The sequence below is a fragment of the Ranitomeya imitator genome, chromosome 3, assembly GCF_032444005.1.
Source record: "Ranitomeya imitator isolate aRanImi1 chromosome 3, aRanImi1.pri, whole genome shotgun sequence".
Lineage (NCBI taxonomy): Eukaryota > Metazoa > Chordata > Amphibia > Anura > Dendrobatidae > Ranitomeya > Ranitomeya imitator.
In genome coordinates this window covers 672,576,360-672,597,024 of record NC_091284.1, presented here as the reverse complement: position 1 = coordinate 672,597,024, position 20,665 = coordinate 672,576,360, and the positions used below count along the sequence as shown (strand labels likewise).

General features: G+C 42.9%; 1 protein-coding gene across 1 annotated transcript in view; it reads left to right on the top strand.

The window, feature by feature from the left end:
* The window catches only part of KMT2D (lysine methyltransferase 2D), a 233,551-nt gene that overhangs the window by 58,439 nt on the left and 154,447 nt on the right, over positions 1–20,665 (top strand). The window contains exons 2-10 of the mRNA XM_069758349.1: positions 1,642–1,726; positions 2,180–2,294; positions 2,422–2,618; positions 5,332–5,441; positions 5,523–5,685; positions 6,313–6,478; positions 8,707–8,821; positions 13,893–14,074; positions 20,114–20,277. Coding sequence (XP_069614450.1) covers positions 1,678–1,726; positions 2,180–2,294; positions 2,422–2,618; positions 5,332–5,441; positions 5,523–5,685; positions 6,313–6,478; positions 8,707–8,821; positions 13,893–14,074; positions 20,114–20,277 — 1,261 coding nt within the window. The 5' untranslated portion in view covers positions 1,642–1,677. The remainder of the gene's footprint in view (positions 1–1,641; positions 1,727–2,179; positions 2,295–2,421; positions 2,619–5,331; positions 5,442–5,522; positions 5,686–6,312; positions 6,479–8,706; positions 8,822–13,892; positions 14,075–20,113; positions 20,278–20,665) is intronic.

The following is a 20,665-nucleotide window of genomic DNA, read 5'->3' as shown; positions in this document are numbered from 1 at the left end:
GCTCTGCGTATTAGGCATTGTTTTGCACCCCCGATATATATTTATTTATTTGATATCATTGTGGTGCGCCAACTAATTTTTCTATGATGCAAAAACCGCGCGGGAACGCAGCGGTTTACAACCCGCAGCATGTCACTTCTTCGTGCAGAATCGCGGCGGTTCTGCACCCATAGGAATGCATTGATCCGCTTACTTCCCGCATGGGGCTGTGCCCACCATGCGGGAAGTAAGCGGATAATGTGCGGGTTATACCCGGGGTGGAGGAGACTCTCCTCCAGGCCCCGGGAACCTTATTTGGGGAAAAAAAAAAAAATTAAAATAAAAAATAATGCTATACTCACCTCTCAGCGCTGCACGCGGCCGTCCGGTCTCAGGTTTGCTATGCGACCAGGACCTGCGGTGACGTCGCGGTCACATGACCGTGACGTCATGAAGGTCCTTCTCGCACAGCATCTTTGGAACCGGACCGCCGCCTGCAGCGCCGAGGAGATCGGGTGGTCAGAGGGTGAGTATATCATGATTTTTTTATTTTTAACATTACTATTGATGCTGCATATGCAGCATCAATAGTAGGGGTAAAATCCCGCAGCGGAACCCGCAGGACAAACCGAGATAAATCTGCAGGGATAACCGCAGCGGGTTTGCCCTGCAGACTTATCAAATCCGCTGCGGGAGAACCCGCAGGGACTGACGCTACGTGTGAACATAGCCTTAAACTGCTCATATCTGCCTACAAATCTGTCTGCAGTAAGGGAGCAAATTACACCTAGTGATATGATGATCTACTGTGAGACGAAGGGGGGGGGGGGGGGAGACACACAACTTTTTCAGAATCTAACGGAAAGTGCAGTTAAAGGGATTGTCCAGGGGCGTTTGTATTATTATTATTTATATATTTTTTGTAAAGCTCTTTTCTTTTTTTGCTGTATATAGACTTGTACTGTACTTAAAGTAAAAGTTCCGTCCTTCTCCTATATTTTGTGCTTGTCACATTTGCTGTGACATCGCTCTGGTAATGTCCCATATTTTATCTGTGCGGTTTTTTGTTTATAATCCAAGCGATACTGACCATTATATGGAAATATTAGGATTGTGCATGAGCAATGCCCGCACTGTCCGTCACTAGTGAGGATCGAGCACAAATGAGTGAGGAACGCAATAAACGTACATTAAGATGTGATTAGTCATTAGATTTTTGTAGGTGGAAGCAGAAAACCTCCCATGTATTGTCTGTATGAGAACTGTGATGTGTAAAAAAAAAAAACAAAAAAAAAAACACAAACCCTCCAATAAATTTTTACAAATTTCCTTTCACCATGGCTCGAAAAATATGTTCGAGTCCCTGTGGCTGCAAGTCTCCCCACTGTTCGACTGCTGCAACACATGCAAGGATTCCTAACAGCCGCGGGGACTGCACATATTTTTCGAGCATGCCATAGTCACTCGGTTAGGACCCGAGCATGCTCAGATAACACGATATCTGCGTTTGTTCATGGCTACTTGTCACATGTCATCACCTCCAATCCGCTGTGTACAGTGTGCTTTGATATGAAGAATATGTAGCATTTCTATTTTTTTTTTTCTACTCGGATACACAAATATAGAAATGTATTTGTAACTGTTGTTTGTGTTTCTCCATAGGTCGCCCTAAAAGGGATAGTCAGTTTTCGGCCAGGGATGGATGATCAGAAACCATCCAGCGAGGACAAAGAATCTGAAGCGTCAGGTAATGTAACTTTTAGTTTAGCAGAGGTGATTTATTAAAATTGTGCACGCAGGTCATAATGATTCCCTCAGCCTTCAGCAGGTCAGTGTGTGGCATTTGTTAGAATGGTACAGGCTGGCATAGCACAGGGCCTATTGTATTGAGGGTAAGGGAATGTTCACACCTGACATTCGATGGCTTTCTGTCTAAGGTATTGGCAAAGTGGACGAGATTTATCTAACCTCGTCCACTCGCTTTTCATTTTCATGAACTAATTTGCCAGACAAAACCCTGAAGTGGAATCTGTGATCTGTATTGTCGGTGCAGGTGTGCACACTACATTCACATCTGCCGCCTGGACTTCAGTGCAGAATGCAGCAAACGTTAAAGAATATTTATATGTATATTTTTATAGGGAATCTCTGAGCGTTTTTTAAAATTGTATATATGACCACTGTAATTTATTGCACTTAGCTGATGAAAATGCCTCTGATGTGGCCTGTGAAGCGGAAGCAGATGAGCCCAGCAGTCTGTCGCCAGCCGCGTGTTTTGTAGGGGATGGCAGTGTCCCGGACTCGCCATGTGGCAGGTACAGTGGGAGAAATGTCCTCAGTATGTCTGTCTCTTATTGTAAATCCTTCACCCTACGTGTCATAACTGCAGACAAGATTCATCCTTCGATTCTGGCTCTGATTACCTCTTGGTTTCTCCTATAGGCGCTGCGCTCTCTGCAATTGTGGGGGATGGAGTCCACGAGGACAGCGGGAACTGCTGCGGTTTGACCCTTCTCCCGGCCGTCCACAACTGGATCCTGTTCTCTGTCGGGTGCCCGAAATTGGCACAGAGTACTTGGACCCTTCTGTTATTGGGTTTGCAGAGTCTGTGTTACCGGAGGAGCTCTTTGAACCTTCAGGTTAGGATGAAATGTAACTGTGCCCAGCTTATGCTGCATTTGGCAGGATTCCCCCCCCCCCCCCCAAAAAAAAAATGAAACCCGACCAGGCTATTTGTGTAGTGTACTTCATATTTTCGCATTGCCTTCCAGGAGCCATAATGTTGTTGTGTAATTTTTGTGATAACATTTTTTATGGTTCTGAAGGGTTTAAATTGAAAGTGAACCTATCAGCAGGATTGTGCACAGTAACCTACACACAGTGTCAGGTCGGCACAGTTATACTGAATACATTGATACCTGGTGGTGAAATCTGTCTTGTGGTTGTTGTGTAATCTTTATTTTCAGTTTTGAGTTGGGGAAAGTTCACACAGGGCGTTTTTGCTGCGGTTCTATTTGCTGCTTTTTTTATGCTAATTTTCAGCTGCTTTTTACAATACCAGCAAAGCCTATGATATTTCAGAAATGTCATGCACACACATTAGTTTTTTGTGTGATCAGTATTTTGTGCTTTGCTGCATTTATTGGACATATAGCATGTCTCTTCTTTCAGCTTTTTTGCTGCCTTTTTTCAGTGTTTTTCACCCAGTGACTTGAATGGGTGTTGAGAAAACGCAGCAAAAACGCAGGTATCATTATTTGCTGTTCAAGGACATTAGCATGGACAAAGAGGGAAAAAAACCGCACCTAAACCTGCGTTTTTGACGCATCTTCTTTCCTGCTAAGGGTACGTTCACATTTGCGGCTTTGGACGCAGCGGCGTCGCCGCAAAACAACGCACGCGTCATGCTTCCCTATCTTTAACATTGGGGACGCATGTGCGTTCGTTTTCATGCGTTTCGGTGCGTTTTGCGACGCATGCGTCCTTTCGACGCACCTGGCAGTGCGTTGCAAACGCAACATGTTGCATTTTTTCTGCGTCCAAAATTTTTAAAAAACGCTTGCGTCGCACTTGCGTTGTATTTGCGTCGCCAAAACTTCAAAACCTCCATTGAAGTGTATTGGCAACGCAGAAGACGCAAGTACTTGCGTTGTTGTGCGTTGTAGGACGCATGCGTTCTTTACTTTAAAAATAGAGAAAATGAAAAGACCCTATATATTAAAAAAGGGTTGAACGCATGCGTCAAAAATGCATGCGTTCTACTTGCGTCTTTTGTGCGTTGCGTCCACGACGCTGCGTCCAAAGCCGCAAATGTGAATGTAGCCTAAGAAGATAAGGTTTTGCTGCAGAACAGATTATCTGTACATACTGAAAAAAAGAAAACCCTTCTGCAGGCAAGTTTCAGCACATTTATTAACTGCACATCAAACATACGATTATGCTGCAGCGCAGGGGCCACGGCTGCTGCCTGCAGAAGAGGTGTGTTGTTTTTTTTTTGCAGTATGTACATAATGAATGTAAAATAGGTCGCAGATCAGTGAAGGATCAGTGGCCTCTCACAGACAGCTCTCCAGCGACCAATGATGCCGAAGTCCCCGGGTAACCAGGGTAAACATCGGGTTACTAAGCGCAGGGCCGCGCTTAGTAACCCGATATTTACCCTGGTTACCATTGTAAATGTAAAAAAACCCAAACACTACATACTTACATTCTGGTGTCTGTCACGTCCCTCGCCGTCAGCTTCCCGCACTGACTGTGAGGGCCGGCCGTAAAGCAGAGCACAGCGGCGACGTCACCGCTGTGCTTTACGGCCGGCGCTCACAGTCAGTGCGGGAAGCTGAGGGCGAGGGACGTGACAGACACCGGAATGTGAGTATGTAGTGTGTTTTTTTTTTTTTTTTTTTTTTTTTTTTACATATACAATGGTAACCAGGGTAAATATCGGGTTACTAAGTGCGGCCCTGCGCTTAGTAACCCGATGTTTACCCTGGTTACCAGTGAACACATCGCTGGATTGGCGTCACACACGCCGACCCAGCGATGACAGCGGGTGATCCAGCGACCAAAAAAAAGGTCCTGATCATTCCCAGCGACCAACGATCTCCCAGCAGGGGCCTGATCGTTGTCGCGGTCACACATAACGATTTCGTTAACGATATCGTTGCTTCGTCACAAAAAGCAACGATATCATTAAAGAAATCGTTATGTGTGACAGTACCTTTAGCCATACACAAGAATACCTAATCAGAGCACCACATGAAGTCCCCCACAGGCCGCCCCGGAGCACGAGCATATCATTAACTAAAAACTGAAAATAAAGATTAAACAACAACCACAAGACGGATTTCGTCAACCAAGGTATCATTGTAATCAGTATAACGATGCTGACCTGACACGGTCTGTAGGTTACTGTGCCCAATCCTGCTGACAGGTTCCCTTTGATGTTAAAAATGGGGAAACTTGTAAAAAAAAAAAAAAAAAAAAAAATTAAAAGAGAAAATTTGATGTACCCCTTCTGTCAAACCACTTAGGTGACATGATCATACAGAACCACAGAATCTAAGTGGTTAAATTGCTAGTCACATTGCAGTCACATGTCAGTTGTGCATTAAGCACGCTGCGTACACTTCTTGTGCACATATGGTGGACGTGTACGCCACCAAGGGTCTCATTAAAATAGAAAAGGCTGCTATACCACTGACATTCTATAGCAGGATGTCCTTTATACAAATTCTTCTTTTCTACCCTTGTAGTACAGGACTAGTTATTAACATTCCCGGTTGTTGGATTGAAGTAATAAAGACTTGATTTACGACGATCTCTTATTCAAGCTTACCTTTATTCTATACACAGGTCACTGCTGGGTTCACTACTGGTGTGCGTCTTGGTCATATGGAGTCCAGCTTGTGGAAGGAACTCGACTGACTAATGTGGATATAGCTGTATTCTCAGGGATATCACAGGTCTGTAAGCCACCGAGCTTTACTGCCTCCGACAGACTGTCTTTAATAGAAAGAGATCAACCTCCTTCTTGTCTCTTCTAGAAATGTGAATACTGTAAACGGATGGGTGCTACCGTTCAGTGCCACTCGACAGGGTGTCTGCGCCGATATCACTTTCCATGCGCTGCTGCGAGTGGCTCCTTCCAGTCAAAGAAGACCTTAAAATTGCTGTGCACCGAACATGTGGCAGAAGCAGCCACAATGGGTTAGTTCAGACTCCGCTTTGTTACTTGTGGTCATAAAATGTATTTATTTTTTTAATTTTTTTTTTAAATTTGTCATGCTGCTGTCAAATGGCAAGTATATTTTCATCAGATTTTGCATAAATTAACAGTACAGGTGAATCTGCTTCTTTATCCACTTCTGAGCCCTTTTTTTTTTATTTTTTATTTTTTTTTACTCTTCCTGCTGAACGTGCCATCAACTATGAAAAAAAAACACTCAAATCCTTGCCAGCTCAGTGAGGTGCTAGGTTACACTTATTATTATACTCTACATAGAGGAGGAGTGAGGGAACAAGCGGAGAGACCCAGGAAAATGGTGCCGAGCTTTCTAACAAGTCTTTAGCGCCACCCAAGAGCTGGATTTACAGTTACACTGCTTAGTACTGCTGTTTTAATACTTTTTGTGCTGCTGCTTTTCTCTGCTTGCTAATAAAACAGTGAATGTTACAGATCTGAGATTCTCTTATAAACTGTTATGGAATTTTAGACCTCTATTTTTGCATATACAGATATTTTGATGAATTACGGTATGTATGTTATGGTTATAAAAAGGAATATTAGTTGTGCATTATGTAATCTAACTTATTTTTCTGTTTGTCATGTGCTAGATGACTCTTGTTGCGTGCTATGTGACAAGCCCGGTGACCTCTCAGACCTCTTGTTCTGCGCCAGTTGCGGACGGCACTATCATGGTTCTTGTCTGGAGATTACCCTAACACCATTGAAACGGTCTGGCTGGCAGTGTCCTGAGTGTAAAGTGTGCCAAAGTTGCAGGTAGGAAATAAAAACAGATTGTTTCATTAGTTGCACAATGGTTTTAAGCCAAGGAGAATGAAAAAAGAAAAATAAAAGAAACAATCTGCTTTCCCCTCAAAGGTGGCTAGGGTTATGACATGTAGATCATAGAGAAATGAGTGAAATCTTTACCTTTTGGTATTTTTTTCATGCTTTCTCAATTTGATTCTGGTAGACATTTTAGCTCAGTATGTGCATTACCTTAATAAATGTAAATTCTATATAATACAGAAAAAAGTGAAAATCATAAAGTGCTAGCATTGTTGATTCTTATTGTCATTGTCTTTGGCATGTGGTTGTGATATCCTTTCTAACTCCTTACATAAGAGCCCTGATCACCCCTGTTGTTTTATACGATCTGAGCTCCTGCAGTATACATGGATATTGGCATTTGACAGTGTTTCTGGAATATGTTTGAAGCTCCAGTTGACGGGAAGATAGTGCAGTATGAGTTACCGATCTCCTCAACTGGTGAAAGACCAGGGCATTTTTTTCCCAGTTTGCAAAATTTACCCATCCCTCCCATAAGGTCCACCACAAAGACCTTGGCATGTTGTGGTTTTTTTTTTTTTTTGGTAAATCTGATTTTCACTGTAATTGGGGCTGATATATTGGCCCCAGTTATATGGTAAATTCAGACTTCCGGCTGCATGACCAATCTGATCTGGGCCTCCTAGGACCCAGCAGCTCCTGTTCCCTCCCTACACCCAACAATCACATGACTTCTGGGTCCAGGGGAGGAAGTGATATCGGCGCTTTCTGATCTGTAAGCACAACGCTTGTTCTGCACTGTGTATACATCGAACGGGATGACCGAGACGGTACTGAACAGCCTCTGCCTTCTCTTTCTGACCACAGTCTCCCTGTTCCTGTAGCTGCACAATCTTGTGTAGTCACTATACTTTGCACTGACGTTTTAGAATGTCACTGCAGAGTGTAGTGTGGACGCTTAGGCTGTGCGCACACGGTGTGTTTTTGAGGCGGGTTTTCTGCTCAACATTGGCCCAAAACCACTAGGGAATCCTTATGTCAGCAAAGTCCATGAGAATCCTGAAGTGCTGTGCACATGGTCAGTATTTTTCCTTTCAGGATTTGCTGTGTGTTAAAATCTGTTGCATGTCAACTCATTGTGTGTTTTTGCCTGCATTTTTGACTTCTTGAATGCAGAGGGAAAAAACACATGCAGCGTCTTTTCCTGCCAAGAGATGCAGAAACCTTTCAGTAGTCTGGAAGTAGTAAAGGGGTTGTCCCATCTTAATGGGTTGAGTTTTATAGTGCTTGTGAAGAGTCAACTTTGTGATTTACTGCTTATAGAAATTGTCTGTTCTTGTGAACACAAGAGGATTTTTAATGTATATAGTTTATTTCCCATTGACAAGGTTACCAGCCACCTCTGCAGTCTGAGAAGTGGCTGATTTCCTCGGTAACGTGAGTGCACTTGCTCTCATCTATACAGCTTGGGAGCGCTGCTCTGAAGCTGATGAATCCGACCATTTTCAGTACCGCTACAGTCTGACTCGCACAGCTCAGACAACGGACCAGTCCGGCATAAAATGCTTCTAGATTGCAAGGTGCTCGCCTTTTAATAAATTGGGCACATCACATGCTGTGCTATTTCAAACCTAAAAATCTGTGCCAACCAAGGGCTGTTATAGTTTATGCCACTTTTTTTGGCATAATCTGTAATAAATGGGTTTGGCTGTGCGGCGCCTCGTCCGATTCTGTAAGGATCCACCAACATTTTTTCAGAGCTGTGAGTGGCTGAGAAATTTTAATAAATAAACTTCAAATTCTGGTATACAAATGACATGCGACAAATTTTTTTTTTCTTTTTTTTTTTTTTAACACCAGCTTTTGGTCTAACTTCATTTATACATTTTTTTCACTATATTTACCCTAACATAGTGCCATTAGAAACTATATAACTTGTGCAGCAAAAAACAAGTCCGCATGTGGCTTGCTGGAAATATGAAACAGCTTAGACTCTCAGTATTGAGTAATTTTCAAGTAAAATAATAAAACTGGCCATGTTCTCAAGTGGTTGTGGCCAGCACCTTCTGTTATGTGTCTGTCTTTTTTTATTTTATTTTCAGTGCCCTAATTTAAAGCGTATAGTAAAAGGAAGTGAGCACTTTCTAACACGTTGCAATACGTTTCTTGAGCTATACATGCAACGGTGACATTAATGTGCCATGTCTTCTCTACAGAAAACCCGGCAAGGATTCAGTGATGGTGGTGTGTGATGCTTGTGACAAAGGATATCACACTTTCTGTCTGAAACCAGCCATGGAGGATCTGCCTGCCGGCTCCTGGAAATGCAAGGTATTTAGATGTAGATTACAGTTCACATCACGTTTGTGACATATGTTAGGCGTGTACACCCTGAAAGCCTCCTGAGTTTTACATAGCTTCAATATAGGCCTTCATCCTGCTGGTATATTTCAGCCTAGAAGTTACATTGGCCCTATGTCTTGCCTTAAGTTTAACTTAGGTTGATGGATGTCGAAAACATGGAATAGTGTATGCTACTCCACTTTGTGCTTGGTTAAAAAATAAAATAAATCCGACCCTAAACACTTTTCCTACAGTTGCACCCTGAGTGTGACAAATTTCCCAGCCATAAACGTGGAGTGAGCTGGGCCTTATTCATTTTCTGTAATATCTGCAAAGCGAGCCGTTCCTCCTCTGTTGTAGAGGCTGTAAAGTCGTCTGAACACACCGATATGTGTATGAGGATTTCAGAGAAGAGAAGGATCAGGACATCGGATTTCCAAACCCCGATCCTTCTGTCCTTGGAAATAAGCCACTGCCAAGAAGTCTGACTGCGGCTCTCACAGAACACAGAAGCACTTCAGCTAAACGGAGTATATGGGGGGGGGGGGGGGGGGGGAAAGGAAAGCTGTCGAATAAATGATCGCTTGGCTGACATTGATTAGCCTAGTAAAGCTAGGGTAGAACCCCAGTGATATTTTTATGTATATATTTTTTTCAGACTTTTTATTAAAGGGGTTGTCCACTACTAGTTCAAACTAGTGGGAGCAATTATTTACCACATTTTTCGGACTATAAGATGCATCGAACCATAAGATGCACCTAGGTTTTAGAGGAGGAAATTATGGGAAAAAAAATTGAAGCAAAAAAAATGTGGTCAATTCTTTACTTATTATCCCCCTATCCTGGTATATATGGTCCCCTCATCCCCATCCTGATACACATGGCCCCGTCTTGGAATGCATGGCTCCCTCATCCCTAGCCTGGTATACATGTCCCCCTTATTTCTATCTCTAGCCTGGTAGGCATGGCCTCCTCATCTTTATCCTGGTAGGAATGGTCCCCCTCATCCCTATCCTGGTATGAATTGTCCCCCTCATCCCTATCCTGGAATTCAGGGCCCCATCCTTATCCTGGTGTAATTGTCCCCATCAGAAAACATAAACAATCAAACATTACACTTACCTTCCCGGTGCTCCCTCGCAGCGTCCTGTTCTGTTGCCAGCAGCTGTTTTATGCTTGTAAGCAGAGCATGGCAGGGACGTCATGCGCTGCTTGCAAGCCGAGGGGCAGTTGCCGGAATACTCACTGCTCTGGATGCCGGGACTGTATGCGTGGAGCACAGTGAGTATTCATTGCTCTTTAATAGTGAGCACAGTGTCAGCCGAAGCCTTCCTGCGGTCACGTGTGCCGCTACTTAAGAGAAATGAATATTCACCGCTTTCCATTCCCAAGTGCTTGGAATGCAGTGAATATTCTCTTTAGCAGCAGGCACAGAAGTCAGCCTCAGCAGCCGGCTCCTGCCTCTGTGACCCCCTGCCTTGCTGCTCCCCCACCTCCCCATCACAGCCAGAGGTGGTACATCCGGACTATAAGACGCACCCCCATTTTCCTCCACATTTTGGAGGAAGAGTGCGTCTTATAATCCAAAAAATATGGTGTATATAAAACTTTCCACCTGCTTGTTTTCCCCTCTATCTCATCTTTGCCAGTCCTGGCTTCATAAAGCCAGATTAGGGTGGAAATAAAGGGAAATCCAGCAGGTGGGAAGGTGTGTATATAAATGGCTGGCTGCACAGTGAAGCACCGAGCACCTGGACTTTGTCAGCACTGAATGACTTGTAAACTCACTATCGGCATAAAGATGTCCAACCGCCCAGATATCCTCTGTGATTCCCCAACAAACTTACGGATTTAAGTAAATTATGGGTATTGCCATAGCGGGGAAGAGCAATTAAAGGGATGGTCTGAAATACAAATTTAATTTTCAACCTACAGAGTGAAATTTTTTTTTACCTCTCTTCCTCCTGTGGCATCTGAATGTTCAAATTACATTCTGCAAATATTTCTTGCCTCAGACTTTCCAGGCGTGAATCATTTTTGGTCCTCTTGCACGAAGTCCATATTGAGTTTTGCAAGCCTTTCTGCTTTCGTTAATACTTTATTTCAGACCAAAGAGATTGAGCGGTATGAGTCTGGGAAACACCAAAATCCATGCTCTGCTTTCAAATTTCCACCACCGCATCCCTCATTGACTGTCGCAGCAACGGAAGCTTTAATGGCAAATGAATAAATAACAAGTTGATCATACTAATGACTTTTTGCAGTTTTTGGGGGACGGAGACTAACTGGTTAATGTTGTTTTGACAAACTTTGTATAACTCAGTAGGACAAATGCATTTAAGAAAGCTAGTAATATACAGTGGGGCAAAAAAGTATTTAGTCAGTCAGCAATAGTGCAAGTTCCGCCACTTAAAAAGATGAGAGGCGTCTGTAATTTACATCATAGGTAGACCTCAACTATGGGAGACAAACTGAGAAAAAAAAATCCAGAAAATCATTGTATGTTTTTTTAAATTTTATTTGCATATTATGGTGGAAAATAAGTATTTGGTCAGAAACAAAATTTCATCTCAATACTTTGTAATGTATCCTTTGTTGGCAATGACAGAGGTCAAACGTTTTCTGTAAGTCTTCACAAGGTTGCCACACACTGTTGTTGGTATGTTGGCCCATTCCTCCATGCAGATCTCCTCTAGAGGAGTGATGTTTTTGGCTTTTCGCTTGGCAACACGGACTTTCAACTCCCTCCAAAGGTTTTCTATAGGGTTGAGATCTGGAGACTGGCTAGGCCACTCCAGGACCTTGAAATGCTTCTTACGAAGCCACTCCTTCGTTGCCCTGGCGGTGTGCTTTGGATCATTGTCATGTTGAAAGACCCAGCCACGTTTCATCTTCAATGCCCTTGCTGATGGAAGGAGGTTTGCACTCAAAATCTCACGATACATGGCCCCATTCATTCTTTCATGTACCCGGATCAGTCGTCCTGGCCCCTTTGCAGAGAAACAGCCCCAAAGCATGATGTTTCCACCACCATGCTTTACAGTAGGTATGGTGTTTGATGGATGCAACTCAGTATTCTTTTTCCTCCAAACACGACAAGTTGTGTTTCTACCAAACCGTTCCAGTTTGGTTTCATCAGACCATAGGACATTCTCCCAAAACTCCTCTGGATCATCCAAATGCTCTCTAGCAAACTTCAGACGGGCCCGGACATGTACTGGCTTAAGCAGTGGGACAAGTCTGGCACTGCAGGATCTGAGTCCATGGTGGCGTAGTGTGTTACTTATGGTAGGCCTTGTTACATTGGTCCCAGCTCTCTGCAGTTCATTCACTAGGTCCCCCTGCGTGGTTCTGGGATTTTTGCTCACCGTTCTTGTGATCATTCTGACCCCACGGGGTGGGATTTTGCGTGGAGCCCCAGATCGAGGGAGATTATCAGTGGTCTTGTATGTCTTCCATTTTCTAATTATTGCCCCCACTGTTGATTTCTTCACTCCAAGCTGGTTGGCTATTGCAGATTCAGTCTTCCCAGCCTGGTGCAGGGCTACAATTTTGTTTCTGGTGTCCTTTGACAGCTCTTTGGTCTTCACCATAGTGGAGCTTGGAGTCAGACTGTTTGAGGGTGTGCACAGGTGTCTTATTATACTGATAACAAGTTTAAACAGGTGCCATTACTACAGGTAATGAGTGGAGGAAAGAGGAGACTCTTAAAGAAGAAGTTACAGGTCTGTGAGAGCCAGAAATCTTGATTGTTTGTTTCTGACCAAATACTTATTTTCCACCATAATATGCAAATAAAATGTTAAAAAAACAGACAATGTGATTTTCTGGATTTTTTTTTCTCAGTTTGTCTCCCATAGTTGAGGTCTACCTATGATGTAAATTACAGACGCCTCTCATCTTTTTAAGTGGTGGAACTTGCACTATTGCTGACTGACTAAATACTTTTTTGCCCCACTGTATCTTTATCAGAGAATTTGCTTCTTCCCCGCCCATCCTTCCGCCCGAGCTCGCCATCCATTCTGAAAGCTGCTCAAGTCGGATTGCCAGCAAAGTGAAATATGAGGTTACACAACATATTAAAGGGAAGCTGTCAGCGGATTCATGCTGCCTGAACCATGGGCACAATGAATCTGAGATCGGTTCCTGAATTTTAAGCTGCTTTTAGAGTAAGTTCACACTATACTTTTTTTTGGCGTTTTTTTTTTTTTCTCTACTGCAAAACCTTATCTCTTGGCAGGAAAGAAGCTGCAGAAAAAAACAAGTTTTTCTTGGTTATCCTTGTGTTTTTTGTGGCATTTTTTTACTGCATTTTTTAGTGCATTTTTTTCCTGCGGTTTTGGCATGCTAGATTTGTCTCTTGTGCATGCTGATACAGTTTAGTGTTGAAAGTAAAAGTCATATTCCATGGAATCCGGCTTTGGCACAAAAACGCGGTAAAACACGATACCTGCGTTTTTGGTGCATTTTTTTCCACCACCCATTCAAGTCAATGAGTGAAAAACACCGAAAGTGACATGCTCGATTGTCCAAAAAACAAAACAAAAACCCGAAACATGTAAAGCACAAAATCCTGATGACAAAAAACCAATGTGTGTTCATGAGATTTATGAAATCTCCTGGGCTTTGCTGATACTGTAAAACACTGCTGAAAATTTGCATTAAAAAAACGCCCAGTGTGAACTTGGCCTTACTCTGAAACGTTGAAGCACAGCCAGGGATGATGTGACTAGTCCCCTAGTTTGCGCTGCTAAACTGGTCTCTACCTATACACACACAGGGAGAGGCCGGTCGTTCTGGCTTAGTGGTCGGGGAGAAGCCAGTGGGCACCTTCCTCTTGGACTAGTCAGTTTTTTTTCCCCAGCCACACTTTCAGCTATGTTACAGGAGTCGGTCACTGATTCGTTCAGGCAGCATGAATCAGCTGACGGCTTTCCTTTTAAGCCTTATGGTAAGTAGGGTGTAGCTTTGTTACTTTGAAATGACAGGTACACTGTAACACCCGCATTAATAATCTTTATTCCTGATGAATGATCGTTTTTACAATGTTTCTGCTTAGAATTGCCGTGTCTGTCGAATCTGCGGCTCTCGCACATCACAGTTGGAACCTGGAAGTCTATGGTATGAGAACTTCTCTGTGTGCAAGAAATGCCAAGCGCAAAGATGCCTAGTGGAGACCTGTGTCCAGTGTAATCAGTCCGGCTCCTTGGAGAACATGAATCAGTGCCCCAGATGCTTCAAGTAGGAGTCTCTTCTATTTCCTTCTGACTTTCTTTCAGTTGTGTGAGAATCTAGAACACACACTATTCAGAATGTTTGTGGTGTCCAATATTTGTAATTTTAAATCTGTCACCAAACGTCAGAATACAAACTGCTTCTGTTATTAAATGGATCTCTCAGGCTTTATGAAGCGGGTGGATTTATTTTGAAAATTCATCAGAATATCTGTACAATAATAGAATAGAAAAAAGACTCCTTAGCCGTTTAAATCTCTGAGCGCCTGACTGACAGCTGCAGATTGTCCTAGGCCGTGGGATCTCAGCAGCAGGGAGGAGGGCCACTGAGTGAGCTATCAATCATCCTAGGCTGGGGAAAATAAGACTAAAGCATTATCCAGTCTTTCTGACTTGGGGTTTCAAAGGATCCTTATCATGTCCAAGATATCTATTTACTAATTTATGCAGTTTGTATTGTGAAATCTGATGACAGGTCTGCTTTACAATGTATTTTAAGAGACTGTTACGAAATTGTGTCCTAATAACTGAACTCAAAATGGCTGTTTAAGCATAGCTGCAGAGGTCTAACATTTCTTGAATTGCATTAACTTGTACCATTTGTCATTATATCAATTCATTGCAATTGTGTAATATCTAGTAAGAGAGTATGTATTCAAATTGAGTGCACACTCCCGAGGTGATGCAAATGTGAAGTATCTTACTCATGTAGTAAGTATGTCCAACAAGGATATGCTCGCCAATCTCAAATTCAGCACGAACGTTGCACATTCAGATGTGTTCAGGTTCCCGAACTTTTTCCTAAAAAAATCGGCAAAAGTCGGTCAAAGTTTGGTAAATGACAGAGTTCACAAAGGCTCTTCCAGACGTCAGGGTTTCCAGTAGCAGCACGGGCCACAAAACATCTGGAACACACGTGCACACTGATGCTGAAGAAGACCGCTCATGACCTTGCCTCCTGCTCGCACTGCGATTAGCAACATCAGGGGACAATGTTGAGAGTTGTGTTCAACTGTTACCAGCAAGAGCAGGCGGTGGCTGATGGGAGTATTCATCAGCCACACACTGCGATATAAATAAATGGCACTTTGCCTGGCTCTTCCCACTTGCCCTGCGGTGGTGGCAAGTGGGGTTGATGTCACCTTTGTATTATCCAGTTACATCAAGCCCACGGCTTAGTAATGGAGATAAGTCTATAAGACACCTTTACATTACTACTCCTATAGTTTATATTGTAAATCAACACACACCCAAAATAAAGTCCTTTAATTGAAAGAATGACCCAGACTCCTTTTAATTAATCTAAATTAAACCATTCTCACGTCATCGCCCAGTCCACAGAAGCCAATGTCTCCTGTAACAGAATTAAAATAAGAAACCACAATATTCCTTACCTCTCGGCCGAGAAGATAATCCATTTGTCCCACGAATGGTCATGCTCTGCTACATCTAGGTGGCATGCGGCATTATTGCATGATGCGACTATACAGCCTGCCATCCTGCAGACATACTGAACAGCTTGTGCTACCGCTGCTTAGTATCTCGTGGTGAGCTCCTATGACCTGACTTTTTGTCACCGCGAGCGTGAGAAAGTTCTCACGCTCTTGGTACCATCAGAAAGGTTCTGGGAGTTCACAGCCAATTAACTCAGTTCAACTCACTGACGTCAGCGCGACAATGCACGTGACAATACAAAGGGGACATCAACCCCACAACTATAACACCACTTGCCTCAAGGCTAAGTGCCAGATTTGGCGCATATTATGGATGCACCATTTCTGGGGCGGCTGAGAGCTTTTGGTTTTTAGTCTGGGAGGGGCCAATGTCCATTGCCCTTTCCTAGGTTATTAATATCAGCCCGCAACTGTCTGCCTAGCCTTTTTTAGTGAAGTATAAGGGAACCCTGCATCATAATTTTGGTGAGTCCCCCATTTTAATAACCAGGAAAGGCTAAGTATACAGCTGTGAGCTGATATTAATTATATTAAGCAAGCATTGATTAAGATCAGACATGATCGAAACGCGTCGCTCTCATTTTTGACATCTCCGCATTCGTATACATGCAAGGATTTACCTGTATCAAGATTTTTAATGGATAAATAAAGCATTGACATTTTATGGAGCTGGAACACTTTTTTTCTTTAGCTGATATTAATAGCCTGGGAACCTTTAGGAAAATTGTCTTTCCCAGAATATTAACATCAGCCCCCAGTTGTCGGCTTTCCATCAGCTGTTTATGAAAATTACGGGGGACCCTACTTGTTTTTTTTCGTTAATAAGAAAAAAGTACAGTAAAAAAAAAAACCGCAACCTTAGGGGCAACATTCAGGTGTTCCAGCAGCTGGAAACTTCAGTAACCTTAAAAAGTCCCTTAACCCCTTAATGACCGGAGCTTTTTCCGGTTTTGTTTTAAATTTTCACTCCCCTCCCACCCAGAGCCATAACTTTTTATTTTTCCGTCAATATGGCCATGTGAGGCTTATTTTTTGCCAGACAAGTTGTACTTTTGAACAACACCATTGGTTTTACCATGTCGTGTACTAGGAAACATAAAAAAAATTTCAAGTGCGGTGAAATTGCAAAAAAAAGTGCAGTCCCCACACTTGCTTTTTCTTTGGATTTTTTGCTAGGTTCACTAAATGCAAAAACTGACCTGCTATTATGATTCTCCAGGTCATTATGAGTTCATAGACCCCAAACCTGTCTAGGTTCTTTTTTATCTAAGTGGTGAAAAAAAAAAAAAAAATACAAACTTGGCTAAAAAAATTTTGTGCAATTTTCCGTTACTCGTAGCGTTTCCATTTTTCATGATATGGGGTTGGGTGATGGCTTATTTTTTGCATGTTGAGCTGACGTCTTTAATGATGACATTTTGGTGCAGATACAATCTTTTGATCGCCCGTTATAGCATTTTAATGCAATGTCGCGGCGACCAAACAAATGTAATTCTGGCACTTTGACTCTGTTTTTTTTTCTTTTCTCGCTACGCCGTTGAGCTTTCAGGTTAATCTTTTTTTTTTTTTTTTTTAAATCGAGCAATTTTGAACGCGGCGATACCAAATATGTGGAGGTTTGATTTTTTTTTTTTTTTTTTTTTTAATTTTGGCATGCTTCAATAGCTTCCATGGGAGGCTAGAAGAAGCTGCCACAACTCTATTGCGTCTGCTACATAGGGGCGATCTGAGCATGACCTCTACGTAGCAGAATTGCAGCATTGCTATGAGCACCGACCACAGGGTGGCACTCCTAGCAATCTGCATCAAAAACCTTAAAGGTCTGCAGGTGACCTCTAGTTGTTATGCTGACGCACGGATGACCCCCGATCATGTGACGAGGGTCACCGGTGCGCGGATTACTGGGCGGAAGCGCTTGTTAAATGCCGCTGTCAGTTTGACAGTGGCATTTAACTAGTTAATAGGTGCAGGTGAATCGCGATTCCACCCTTTGACTATTGCGGGCACATCTCAGCTGTTCAAAACAGCTGACATGTCTCGGCTTTGATGCAGGCTCACCGCCGGATGACACAAAGCTGTTAAAGTTTCATATGAGGTTCCCGGGCTTTGCAGCTGCTGGGAGACCCCATGGCCTTGAACTTTGGTAGCCTGAAAGGTTACTTGGGTTCAAGCCACCGGGTCTCACGGTAGCTCCAGTGCTGGAGTGCCAAGTTCCAAACTCATGGCCGTTTATCAGTCCGGCACTGGTACTTTAAGGCTATGTGCACACGTTGCAGATTATTTGCGTTTTTTTAGCGTTTTTGCGCTATAAAACCGCAAATAATCTGCATACATTAAGCATCCTATTATTTTTAATGAAATCTGCAATTTCTGTGCACATGATGTGCGTTTTTCCGCATGAAAAACGCATTGCAGAAAAATAATGAACCTGCTCATTAAGTTTGCGTTTTTTTCGCGGTTTTCCCACTGTCTAATGCATTGGGAAGTGTCTGGGAAAAAACGCGCAAAAAACGCATGCGGATTTCATGCGGAAATCTGGCAGAAATGTCCGGATTTCCACAAGAATTTTCTGCATGAATTCCTGAACGTGTGCACATAGCCTGAAAGCAAGCAAAACAGCTGCTATGACCTTACTGTTCTTGTTAACAATTAAAAAAATAATTGAAAAAACGCTTGGGGGGTTCCCTGTAATTTTCATAAGCCGCTGGGGGCAGATGTTAATATTCTGGGAAAAAGACCTTGTTCCTAAAGGTTCCCAGGCTACTAAGGTCAAGAATAGAGGGGTCCCCATGCCGTATTTTTTAATTTTTCACAACCAGCCAAGCTAAAGCTGACAACTGGGGGCTAGCATTCTCAGGTTGGTATTGTCAGCTGGTAGGGGGCCATGGATATTGACCCACCTCAGCCTAAAAATAGCAGCTTTCAGCCGCTCAGAAATGGTACATCTATTAGATGCCCCAATTCTGGCACTTTTCCTGACTCTTCCCACTTGCCCTGTGGTGGTGGCAAGTGGAGCTCATATTTGTGGGGTTGATGTCACCTTTGTCTTGCCCGTTGACATCAAGCCCACTGATTTGTAATGGAGAGGCGTCTATAATTAGCCTATCCATTACTAATCCTATAGTTGATACAGGAATGATATATTCTGTATCTTGGTACCGTGTTAGCCAGTGGATAGAAAAATATTTAGAATTGAGAGTCCTCAGTAGTTGATACCTTTTAATGGCTAACTGTAAAAGGTATCAACTACTGAGGACTCTCTATTCTAAATATTTTTTTAATCCTATAGTTATATTGGAAATAAAGACAGAATAAAGTCCTTTTAATTGCAAGATTGACAGACTCCTTTAATGATTCTAAATTAAACCATACTCGCATCGTCGCCCATTCCACTGGAGCCATTGTCTCCTGTAATTAAAATAAACCACCATATCCCTTACCTGTTCATCGTTGTCTCATGCCGTAATCCATGTCTGGGGATAAACGGTTTTCAACCTGGACGGTGCCAAGATGCGAGCATCAAGGCTGAGAACCACTGATGAATGAGCTGCAGCGAGTGCAGCCTCAGTGACTAGCAGTGACTTCATCGAGGTTACCGCCGGTCACTGAGGCTGGTTTTCCAGCTTGGCCACTGAAGTGCAGTGATCTCTGCGAAGGTGACCGCTGCCTTGTGAGACTTTCTCACTGTGCTAGCGGTTTTTCTCATGGTGTCGCAGCACTGCTGTGAAGAAATCGGCTGGGAAGGAAGTGCTCATTGTGCAGCACCAGGTACTTCTTTATGGCTGCTAGAAGCACTGAATTGATCTGATTATTCTTGTGATAGCCTTGTATGTTTTACCTACTATGGATGAAATGCTTCATATTTGCATCACCTTGGCTAAGTGTGAATACATGAATTAAAGGGGGTCTATCCATGTCTACTTACGCACTCCTATTGCTAGAGCACTCCAAATTATCTGGCTTCTGTAGTAAAAAATAAAATAAAGTATGCACTTTTCAACATGGAAGCTTATGTGTGATGGACCGCTTGACATGGACTGCTTCTTGGATGTCTCCAACACAGCAGCTTACACGCTATTGTTGTGTCCATATATAAAATGGCACCCAGCAGGTTTTAACTGAGTTTTGGGTCGGCACGGTGGCTCAGTGGTTGGCATGGCGGCTCAGTGGTTAGCCCTGTTGCTTTGCAGCGCTGGGATCCTGCTTTCAAATAATGTCTGTAAAGCAGTGTGGAATTAATGGCACTATATAAGTGCGTAAAATTACTAAATGAATAAAAGTTTGTGCACCTCTGGATGTCGGGTTTAGGACACACAGTACTTCCTAACTGGTCCTACAACACAAAAAACTTTTAAGTGCAAAAAACCACATGGAGCAGTGGAGCAAGCTGTGTAGACTTGAGTGTGTTTTTTTTTTTTTGTGTAGCATTTATTTAGTATACCTTGTCCCTGCGTAGAAGCTGACCTTTTTGTATGCTAGTATGTAATTTTTAGTTTTTCCTTTAATTTTGTTCCCATGTTTAAACGTGTCTTGTGCTCCATGTACCCAGATTCTTTAATGTTGTCCTTGATTTCTTTTATGGGCTTCTCCAGGTTCCATCATTCACTTTGTGCACAGAAGTGTGACTCGCTAGCACGCAGCACGAGCTGTCCATCATGTAGCAAACAGCAGGCTGCCTTACAGAAGAGAGATGAAAAGGACAGGAGCGTTAAGATCCCAAATACAGCCCTCTCAGAATGTGAAGCCAAACCACTAGGTTGGTATTAAGTAGATGTCTTGTTACTTTTGGACATGACCTTTCTTACAACGGAATATTTAGTGTATTTTTTATTTGTTTCTGATTTAAGTATGTAATATGGTCAGGGTGGGGTTGTACTTTCTGCTTATAGTAAGGCAATAACATAGTTATGATGGCATATGTCACTTTTTAGATGTCCGCTTTTCGCCAAAAACCATTGGAATAAGTGGTAGTCTAGGACAGAGACTGTTGATGCAACAAGCCTCACTTTTGTATATGCACGATCACTAAAGACAAGCATGCTTGTGTTCTGTGGTTAGGGAACTGCGTACACATGGGCAGAAAGTAGTTACCGTGGATGACTGCAGTATTTGACACTGTCGGGTATAGGGAATAAGTATAATTA